The 12098-nt window shown below is 35.5% G+C and overlaps 1 protein-coding gene across 1 annotated transcript; it reads right to left on the reverse strand.

Annotated features, from left to right (window-relative positions):
* Positions 1-4842: 4842 nt before the first annotated feature.
* Positions 4843-11548, reverse strand: LOC121430588 (WSC domain-containing protein ARB_07867-like). Its single transcript, XM_041627905.1, has 4 exons — positions 11527-11548; positions 10255-10470; positions 9574-9642; positions 4843-5153 (listed from the first exon to the last, which is right to left on the reverse strand). The coding sequence occupies exons 1-4, from the start codon at positions 11546-11548 to the stop codon at positions 4843-4845; spliced, it is 618 nt and encodes a 205-aa protein (XP_041483839.1).
* Positions 11549-12098: the final 550 nt, after the last annotated feature.

The following is a 12098-nucleotide window of genomic DNA, read 5'->3' on the forward strand; positions in this document are numbered from 1 at the left end:
TTATTACTATTTATTTTTTTTTTGCTCTCCCCCCCCCCCCCCCTCTCTCTTTCCCATATACTACTGCACATTCTTGCCATATTTTCAATTTATTCAAGTTTCAAAGAAAATTTTCAAATAAAAGGTGATTCTATTTCATTATGTTTAATGAATAGTTTTGTGATTTATTTGTGTCTTCTTGTACATTCACGATATCATCTTTCGACCTCAAAAATATTACAATATGGGAAGATTTTTGTTTTTAAATCAATTTCTCAATACATTATCAAGGAAGAAAGAGAGAAAGTAATCAAATGATCAATGTTCATGAACAATAATTGTATTTCCAAATATTTCATTCGCCTAATTTTAAAATGCGCGTTTTTTTATTTTTTTTTCCTAAAAGATTTATTGCTATTATAAAGGGTTATATTATTAAATGTACTCATTATACCAACTAAATAAGCCCCCCCCCCCCCTCTCTCTCTCTCTCTGTCTCTACTTTTCTCTCTTTCTCTTTATCTTCTCGGCACTATGAGTAAATCATTTTGCTATTTCAGATAAATACTTCCTAAATATCAGGAAATAGCCTTTTTCATCATGTAACCAAAATCAAATTTCGAATGAAACAGAAATGACTAAATTAATAAATGTATCGTATGTGTATAACATTCGAGTATGGAAATTACATACCATGAAGCCATAACCATCTGGTCATTGAATTTATTTTTTAAACACAGTGGAACAAGCCAGAGTACATTCGTACAAAATCTAAACCAAAATAGATTTTACAAATCTTTTTCTGTTTCATATGACTACCATCATGCCCTTACACGTATGATTTGTCAGTGACGACGGGGTCTAATGAACCTTCCATACATGATATACGCAAGAACACATTTGACAACCACATTCCCATGCTTCATTTTATTGCCGAGAAAAATATATTTTATGTATTTATTCATTTCGTTTTGTTTACCCAGGGTTACCCCATCGGTGGACTAAGCACTGCATACATGTACAAGTAACAAATACATACATGAAATAAATAAAAACAATGAAAAAGTATAAAACAACGACGAAAATATGTTCAAAGAGACAAGCAACCTGCAGGACATACACGCAGTCATACTGAAGTACATGTTTGTATGTAGAGCAAAATTCAAAATATATATTGTGCATATGCAAATCCATATAAGTGTATATTCCCTATGATCATATGTTTATTGATAAATTTTGTGTTAACTTGATTGCTCGTCCCTGTAATCAGCTAGATAGGGGTAGTTCTTTTTTATTAAGTAGTTTCTCGCTCTCCAATAAGATATAGAGAAGGACTGCCTCGAAACTGCACTACGGGTACTACTATCCAGCTGATTCCAAAGAATGGCAGCGCTGTGAGAAAATTATATGTGTATAAAATATTACATAATAAGTGGTCATACAATTAAAAAGTCTTCCCCTAAATGCGTAAACCGTATTCTTCTCCACTTTCACAACTTGAGTATGTCCGACGTTACACACACCAATACACACACTAATCCATCCTCACACATAAAACCTCCCACCCACACACGCACATACCCTCCCCCACATACACAAACATATATGGAAGACCCGTGGTGTAGTGGTTCTGACTCTCGCCTGGTAAACAGAGGGTCGTGTGTTCGATTCCTACCGCGGTCTAGCGTCCTTTGGCAAGGCGTTAATCCACACTTTGCCACTCTCGACCAAGGTGCTAAATGGGTTCCCGGTAGGATGCGAAAGATATTGTATGTTTGATTTTGCCAGCGCCAAAATGTGGCTGCGATGAATGCAAGGAATTCTCCCAAGGGAGTGGAAATTGTGCACTTTTCGTGCTTGATTGAAATGATTCCAATGACTCGGGTAATAATATGCTGTAACGCGCTTTGGGCCATTCTGGGAAAAGCGCTTTATAAAAATTGGTTATTATTATTATTATATGTGTGGTTGTGCGTAAGAGTTTTTGTGGGTGAAGGTGCTGGTGTGTGTGTGTGTATGAGTATTCCTTCCTTAGATCATATAGGAGTGGGGTGGTGCACTGGTGTCGTCAGGATCCAATACATTGGCACGTTTATGTTCGTATATCTGAGAAGAGTAGTGAACATCGCCATCAGATGTTGCCGATGGATCAGATTTTCTGACATCCTCGATATCATGATAAAAACCTGTATCTTTTTCAGGCAAACTTGATGACTGGAACAAATCTACTTGTTGTGTCTTCTGATCCTTGTTAGGGTCTTTCATCATCCTTTAGTGTATCAAGAAGTTAAGACAAAAATGCAATAGGATAAGTCGAGTGCGTATCAAGAATGATAAACAAAGAGGCACGGCATTCTGATGAATCATATAATAAGATGAAATTTTACTCTCAAGATGTCAATCCCCTGTTAGAGCATTAGTTATTATAAAGATTTCGATTTTTTTTTTCAATACTTGGACGCCCCTTGATTATACGGGTAACTGCTTGGTTGGGAAGATCATTTATGTTTTGGCCTAAATATTACTTTGAGTTGTCTTTGGACACAAAGCGAATATTTAAATGGTTAAAGATCAGGTGTTTTATTCAAATTAAATGTATGATTTTATCTAGTTTGCGATACAGTTATATGCTTCTGCTTTCCGAAAGTCAGTTAATGTGTAAACATCTACTCCTTATGTTAATAATACAAAACTTTGTAGAAGTAGGGGGACTCACTTTCGGATTCGAATGATGTATATTACCGAGAGGATGAGAAGGACACTAAGGATAATGATGACAACACCTTCACCAACTACGGCACCAAAATCTGTAGAGATTACAAATAATATGCAGTATGCGTAGATCGAAAATTACTCAAACTCGTCACAGGTATCATATGAATAAGTGCATTTTATTGCATTTCTGTGGTTATCATATTTAAGCACTGAATCAATATAATTTTATTGCAACCGGTAGCGATATGTTTTCTATTCTTATCCTTCTTACTGGCCCTCATATGTTTTTTTTTGTTAAATGATGAAAATAAACATATTTCTTTAGAATTTCATATGACTAGAGTTACTCTGACTTAGTCTCTAATATCAAATTGACCACTAAAATACCATTACTTTCATTTTAGAGGCACGTTGGTAACTTATTCATATCAGAAAAGAATGGCGTCTCTTTTTAAAAAAATGATCAATTTTGTATAATTACAAGAGCTGTTACAATATTGCTGGGGTGTTGGGGAGAAGGTTGTGGTCAGTGGTGATGAAGTCAGATCGTCCCTTGGACTATGGCCACTGGTCCTGTCAGAACTTGGTTGATAGGTCATCACTTCCGTGTGGGGGCTTACTTCTTGTATCTCCTCAGTTGACCATGTTGACCCAATAGTAGGTGTGGTTTCAATAGTCTCTGTTACTATGGGTTAAGCATGTCATGTATACTTTAGTAAATTGCAAATGCCTCGCACTATAATGATGATAATAGTAATAACGATTATTATGATAATAATAATACAAAATACATCATGATAATGCTAAAAGAAAATAATAATGATAATAAGAATCAAAGTAAGAAGAAGGAGTCGTCGAAAAAGACGAAGGGTCAATGTGTGATGTGTCAAAAGATTATTTAAAGAACATATCCGTTATCATCATCTTCATCAATAACAGCACCATCATCATCACCACCACCACCATTATATTCATCATCATTATCAAGAGTCTCTATAAACTTCTTTTTTCTTAGTTTGTTTATGGATTTCCATTCTCCTCTATTTATTATATCCTATTAGCTTTGGGGACTGTCATACCTCCATTCGCATTATGATTATGGCATTTGCTTTTCTTTTACAAAACCAATGTTGAATGAACAATGATAATTAATATTAAATATTGTTTGATATCATCTTTTAGGTATTTTTAGGGGTTGCGTTTTGGGGAATTATTAAGATTTATTTGTTTCATTATATCATTCATTATTGATATTTATACTTTCTACGTATCATATTATTTTTTGTAAAAAAAAATGTATCATTTACGAATGCAGGAGAAATATAAATAAACAAAAGTGCATCATTCCATGTCAGCTAGGTCTTGATAGATACCTCATTATCGAGGAAATAATGATCTATTAAGTTTAAGATTGGTACCCACTTGTAAACACAGCTATGTATCGCACTCCACCACAGCTCTCATTCCTGATTTACCCGAAAAGAGCTATCATTAATTTTGGATGTAACTGGCTTGTTCATATAACAATTTTGTTAATAATAAGCGAAACTTTGAAATGTCATAACTTTCTTATTTTACATCCGATTTCGATGAAATTTTCAGCATTGTCCTTGTCTGAATTTTCTTTATTGATTCAAATCAACATTTTTCTGAGGTGGACTTAGGGTTAGCATGTTGAGATCAAGGCGTACCCTTTCATTCAATTATAGATATGAATATTAGAACTACCGAAGTTTATGATAGCTCTTTTCAGGTAAATCACGAAAGTCAGAATGTTTTTTTAAGTGTGTGTGTGTCCAATGTATATTTTGGTCAAGTTTTCGTTCATGTTGTGTATTTCCGAATGGAATTCCGGGATACACATAACACACAAGATCTGTTAACGTATAAGCAACAATATAACACAATTTGACTCACTTTCGTCAAGAGATGGAGGTTGTCCATATAATATACATGTACTCAATTTATGTTTGAAATGGCTTTACCTGGAGTTTTTCTTGCCAACTACCCCTATAAAATACCTAGGCGCCTATACCCTCGCCTAGGTTACATTCAATTGGTGGTATTTCGATAGCCATACATATCTATATTTCTAGGTTAGACTAGGTTTATACCAAGGTTTTATCATCAGAATACTACCCATAGAGTTCAAGAATGATACTCACTGTTGAATACAGCTATGTTTCCTGCCCCACCACAGCTGTCCGTGGGATATCCTGAACATGCAACATGGCATTGATCGTCCGAATGCTTTTCATGTTTAGTATAGTTATCACTTGCTTCACCACAGTAACATTCATTTTCATTTGTAACACCGGCGAATGTATAGTTAGCTGCGGTAGACCCTTGACAGAACTGGATGCAATAAGGAATGGTCATCATTGAAATATTTACCAGACTTTCGCCTGACAACACCCTCTCACTCCTCATGTCCACAAAACATCCAAGATATCCCTCACCTATGAGAAAGAATTATATGGTGTTAGACATCGCTGGAGCCCAAATGCATTTTATAGACATGATAGAACTGACCTGACTGACATGGGACAAATTCATGTTACGCTACATTTAGCTTAACATTCTACGAATTTCATATTCACTCTACTTCCCTAATCAATTTATGGTAAAATGGAGTTACCCTATATACACCATTTATTTATATATCTATTCATTATTTATTCGGCACTTCAAACATATTCAAAATTACAAAGCAATATGAAACATTACATAAAATGACATAAAACTTGTATGGGTACCTGCAATATTTGATAGCAGTTTACCCAGTTTATCAGTTGGTGGGCAGGGAAGAGGAGAGCAAACTTGATACTGTGAAATGATGTTCCCTCCGCCCAACCAACCGATGCACTGGGAATACTGGTAAAATATAGCATGAAGAAAAATACGACAATCGCGGGAATTATGGTAAATAATAAAGGCATAAAAAAAGTATTACGCTTTTATAACAAATATACTCAAGATAGAAAATCATAAATTAGAAATAGAAATATATATTGTTAAAAACAAAATGTGAAATCGTGCAGGGTACGTACTGAATTTATATGAGAAGCCAGACTTATACAGAATCTGAAACATTGAATTAAGAGTTGCTTGAAAATAATCCAATCAGAAAATGAATAAGGATTATCAAATTGAAAAATGATCGCACTAAATGTAGATGTCCCATTTTAACTAAATGTTGTTGAAAGGGCTCAAAAGGGTCTAAGAATAAGGTTATCAGTATACAGATAAGTCAATGTACAACTGAAATTTAGGAATATACACTCGGCAAAGAAAAAGTTCTTGGACACTTACAAGAGTTAAAATATTCCATATACATGTAAATGATTAAAGGCAAATCCATGTAAATGATTAAAGGCAAATTATTGTATGTCTTCATGACAATAATCCTCTTCCAGTATGACATGGCATTTTCTTGTAAACAGTCATGCATGAGTGGTTAAATGCTTTAAACAATAGCAATGTCAGCAAAAGAAACTTGCAAGGAATGGACCATTGAAATGCTAATGATCATGGCCATCCTGAAGGCATACATTCAACAAATTCAACAGGTGGTTATCAATTGAATTGAATGCTTAGCGTCTTAGCGATGCATCATGAGATGCATGAGATAGATCATTTGGACACTCACTTTCAAGATGCAGCTTTCCAACCAAATCGTGCATGAGCAATAGGAATGTTGCAGTCTGGGCAGTCATTTAGACAAGTGGCTCGATATTTCCAAGTTTCCCCAACAACAATGTCAAATTTGAACCAGCAGTATTTGGCTACTGATGAAGTTAGAGGCCGCCCTAGGAGTGGTCGACCTAGGGCCACCACCCCTGCAGAAGATAGGATAAGGATGCATGCGTTAAGAAGGCGATTTGTCACTGCACCAACTATCGGATCTGGAATTCATGCTGCAAGAGGTCGAGGTGCCCGTCGAGTTTCTTCTCAAACGGTCAAAAACAGGCTGCGTGAACACGGCTTGTACTCCTGCACAACCTGCACGAAAACCAAAGCTGTTGCCTCGACACATTCCAGCTCGTTTGGGTTGGGCACGTGATCATGCATGGTGGGCAATACGAGACTGGAGCAATGTCCTTTTCACGGATGAATCGAGATTCTATCTCCATCATAATGATGGTAAGGTTCGTGTATGGAGGAAGACACGTGAAAGATTCAGAGACTGTTGTGTGCAGGAGAGGCAACAAGGCCAAGGGGGAAGTGTTATGGTCTGGGGTGGAATTATAGATAACAGGGTAAGACACAGCTCATTGCTGTCAATGGAAACCTCACCATTCAGCGCTACATCAATGAGATTTTGGAGCCAGTTGTCGTACCCATTGCTACAAATCATGGAGAATGGTTCCTTCTCATGAATGACGATGCACGTCCCCATCAAGCTAACATCGTCCAAAGATTTATGGATGACCACAATGTGCAGCGCTTGGATCAATGGCCCGCTTGTTTACCAGACATGAACCCGGTTGGGATCAGCTCGGAAAATCGGTAAATCAAAGAGTTCAACCATGAGACACTCTTCAAGATGTCCGGCGTTATCTCCTGGAAGAATTAGACAACATTACCCCAGAGAAAATTCTCCGACTTGTGACAAGCATATCGATGTGCTGCACTCATTCAGAGTCAGTGTGAACAAACGAGAAATTGAATTTTATTTTGCTTATGCCAAGATACTGAAATTTGACATTTTTTAATCGTTTAACTTTGACTTGAAATTCCAGTGGAATAGTGACGCATCCAAAGTGAATAATTTTGCTCTTCTCTTTTATAGTGGAAGTTGACTTTAAGTTTGCTTTTATCGTTGAATGAATAATTATGATGTCAGTTCGAAAAACAGGGGGCCCACTATATGCTTCCCTGTGGCACCCTTGAAGCACATTACCCCCACTGAGAGAGGTTACCTCTAAAGATGACACACTGTCGACGGCCATAAAAAACTATTTGATCAAATGCCACGGAGTACCACATATGTTGCACTGCAGAGATAGTTTGTTCAGGAGGTTATCATGTGGTATTTTATCGACAGCTCGTGAAATATCAAGGGAAATCACTTCTACTGGAAAAGAAGGACTTTCCAGACAATGCATTTGAAAAAATCAAATTCTTCGGTTTTATGCAAATAATCATTGCAAATAAGATATCTTGCTTAGCATGCTAAGAATGCATTACCATATGTGGAAGAACTGGGAAGAAAGTATAAGAAATACTTTAGAAATGCTTGAGGTAATATTAATAAAATATGTATAGACTTTCCTGTAACAAAAAAAATGACGGGCATTCAGATCAAAGTATTACGTGCGTTACATATTTGATTAACTCTCGTTATTTAGAATACATTCCAAATAGTTATTGGACGTTTTTATGTTTTCTCTTATCACAATAACGGTTTGGACAGGTGTAAGATGTTAAATTCGTAATGATTAATATGACATCGTTCCAATGTGTCTATGTCAAATAAATGTCATTCTTGCAATTTCAATGGATAATAACTGCAAAAATCTTATTTATTATTTATATTATACCCCTAACCTTGACTAGGAAGAATTGTGACAGTAGCTAAATATACCCCTACGCAGTGTAACGGTACATAAAACTTTAAAAATTGCTAGCAAAATATTTCAGTTTGTTTAATCCCTTGTGATATTGCGAGTTATAAGGTCAGACTAGATATATTTCATCATGATTATGTATGATGGTGAATAGAGGCCATTCAAACATAAAAAATAAACAAAAACAATAATGATTTAAACAATCAATGAAACAAAATAAGAATGAAGTGTAAATTTTAATATGAGGTTAAATAAAAAAAATCGGGCAGTGGATTTTGAGAACAATGAAAGCGGAGAGATGATTTAGGTCTCGATCGAGAACTTTGATAAGTAAAACATATTTATATTAGCAAGTGGTGTACTGTATCTCCCCAGTCCTAGTTCATAGCGTTTTCTGTGTTTTATTATGGTGGGTTTGTTGGTGGACAATGTGACTCCACAAGATATCAATTTAATTTGCACTGTTAACCAAATTAACTAATTAATATTAAAAAAAAACAGTGAAAATTGTAAAGGTGTTATTGGCGTAGGCATGGAATTTCATATAACTATGCCAAAGAAAACAAATATCTTAATTGCAGTAACATGAGGGGAGGATGAGACAACATATCTTAATTTTGGATGTAAAATAACATTTTGTTGATAATATTTCGAAGTTACAGCGAAAGGATTAAACTAATATCATGATTTCATCAAAGTATATTTAGCTTATAAAGGTGTATGATCATAGCGAACATGACAAGTGTGCAAACCAGTAGGCCTAATTATACATAAATGACCAGAACTTTGTTATTTCTTGACCATTTTCTGTAATTTAGGTATCAAATTAAAGAGGAGATATTGAACTTTTCAAAAATGTGGTTTTCTTTTTGAAACCCAGATACCCCCCGCCAAATGAGTTTTTGATATCCTTTCTTCAAATTGTATTTGCTCACTCATGCGTGAATGAGAAATAATGTAAGTAATATCAGATGAAAGAAGAGATTCTAAGCTTTAAATTGGTAGGTCATTTGTCTATTTTATTTATGATTAAGTAATGATAAATGATCGCTAAATATCGGTTTCGTTTTTTCTAGGTCGCACTGTATATATGTAGTTCATGCTATTAAATTTTTCTGAACATTGTACAATAGCTGGCTATACTGAAGAAAACAGGAAGCTTAAGCCTCAGTGTGGAACATTCGCACCATCGCACTCACGTACCATCTTAATTACAGTGAAAATTAGACATAGTTCAGGGGTATGTCAAATATTTAAGTTACATTTAACGACATAGAAGCCGTTTAAACAATTTTAACGGAAACCTTACCATGGCAAGAAGCTGCTCCTGCTACAGAACATCCCATTACCAATGAACACTCCGACAGGTTAGTATCATCTGAAGGATTAAGTAAGAACAGTGACATCGAATTATTTTTTAAATATATCATGCATCTCTCAGGCTTGACGAATAGAAAGAAGCAACATTTAATTCTAGGCCACACCTCTTATTCTTGCAATTCATACATGTAAAATTCAGAATAGCAACTTAAAGTTCAATTGTTGTGGAGCATCATACATGATGACCTCAAAGAATGTCGCCAATAATTATTGATTAAATATGTGGAAGGGAGGCTAAGGGTGCTTAACCCCCCCCCCACACACACACACACACACTTCTTTTACTAGTTGTAGACAAGAAACAACACATGAAAATTACCATATGATTGTGATTTATTATCCTCCCCGATACTCGCGCACACACATGCACACCCTTTCAAAAACGTTTCATCGCTCCTGATTTTTTTTTTTTTTGGGGGGGGGGGTAAATGTTGGATTTTGTAGAAATAAATTAGGTTTTTTTTTCAAACTGCAAAACTAAAAAGCAAATCACATTGACGATCTGCTTCAGAACACACCTAAGTTTGTTTACCCCGATTTCATTCATATAATTATCAGAAGTCAAGAACAATTAATATCTATCTAATAAACTTAACTGATATGCCATTACCTTCAGCACACAATAACCCATGGTTGGGAGTTGAATTCTGTCCATAAGACGTCTGCTTTATTGCTCTGTTTGCTCCCTGGAATCCTAAATGTTTACAGATTAGGATGACATCAGTGGTATCGATATTAGTCCCACATACTGTCTCCCATGTCCCGTTGTCTATCTTGATCTCAATTGTTCCTTTATTAGAATTCGGCCCGCCAACAAGTTGCACATCTGTCAACAACAATACGAGGGAATGAAAAAATAATAATTTTTTAATTATCGAAAAGCACTCTCGATTTCATTGAAGTTTGCAATAATTTTTCTGTATATTGAACAACCCTTCACCGAGGTGTATTAAGCTCTAAATTTACAGACAAATATACGCGTTTTAGCTATCCTTTGCGGGTGTACGTAGGGCAATTCGTTTACTCATGTTATCCCATTTCTGAATATCACAAAATCAAAGTATTGACACTAAAAAGTAATTTTTACCCTTTCCTTTCAACTCTGTAGCGTCCCAAAACTGAACTCAAGATTTGAGGTTTGATCACGTTGATGGAGAACCCAAACTTTCAATACTTTGAAACCATGTAAACAGATATCAGGACACTATTATCACCATTTTCATCATGTCATGTTTGCAACCCCTTTATTTAAAAACTTTGCATCTACATTCCAATTTGACAGGTACATCAGTTTACTGTCCAATCTTCAGCAGAGTTTTTTTCCGTGAAGTCATATAATTTGAAATTCATGATAAACAAGTATTTTCTTAGCAAAGACAAAGAGAACTTTCTCGGTAAGTAATAATGCCACTTCATTTGGAAGATGGATACCCTAATACTTGTGACCGAAGTATTTTGAAGTCTCGGAACTTAGAAAGGAGACCAGAAACTGCTCCCAATAAATTCACCGTTATGATATATTTTGGAATACAAATTCCATCGGCTTCAGATATGATAACGACACGACTAGAACATCTATTTCACAGAGAACTCCATGTGCCCGTGGTTTAATGTATAGCCTTTTTAATAATTCATGTTACTGTCTTTTTACCATATTGACGGTGCCAACACCACCTTGTAAACATAAATTGTCCAACTCCGACTGTTTTCTTTTTTTCATGTGCGATTGTTATTTATGTGTTTGAATGGACCCTATTTACCTAATTGCTTGAAAACAGGGAACGCTGTTATGTAACCACCCGTATGATCTGCATCAACGCTGCACAGCTATAAGTCCTCTCCGAAAATCCTATAAATGGATATTGAGGATTGTATATCCTACCAGAAGAAGGTACGTAGCGCATTGTTTTTCGAATCTGGTCGATTTGAGAGACAACTGCCATACCACCTGAGGTATTGTCATGTTGTTAAAGGAGAATGAAACCTTTGGAACAAGATAGCTTGTATGAAAAAGAAAATCAAAGAAACAGATTAACGGAAGTTTGGGAAAAATCGGACAAATAATGAAAAGTTATGAGCTTTTCATTTTGAATATTGCGATCACTAATGCTATGGAGATCCTCATATTGGCGATGCGACAAAGATGTGTGATGTCTCTTGTGAACAACTCCCCCATTACTTTAGTATATATTTCACTTAAACTGCTTCTTTTATCACATCTATCAGTAGATCATGTGTAATACAGACTTTTAAAGAATACATCATGGATAAAGAGTTGGTATCACCATAAGAAAAAGCAAAAAGAAAGTTGTCCACATGAGACATCACACATCAGTGTCGCATTGCCAATTGGAAGATCTCCATAGCATTAGTGACTGCAATTAATGCTCATAACTTTCTCATTATTTGTCCGATTTTTCTCAAACATTCTTTGTTATTATTCTTTGATTTTCT

This window comes from Lytechinus variegatus, chromosome 17 (assembly GCF_018143015.1).
Source record: "Lytechinus variegatus isolate NC3 chromosome 17, Lvar_3.0, whole genome shotgun sequence".
NCBI classification, from domain to species: Eukaryota; Metazoa; Echinodermata; class Echinoidea; order Temnopleuroida; family Toxopneustidae; genus Lytechinus; species Lytechinus variegatus.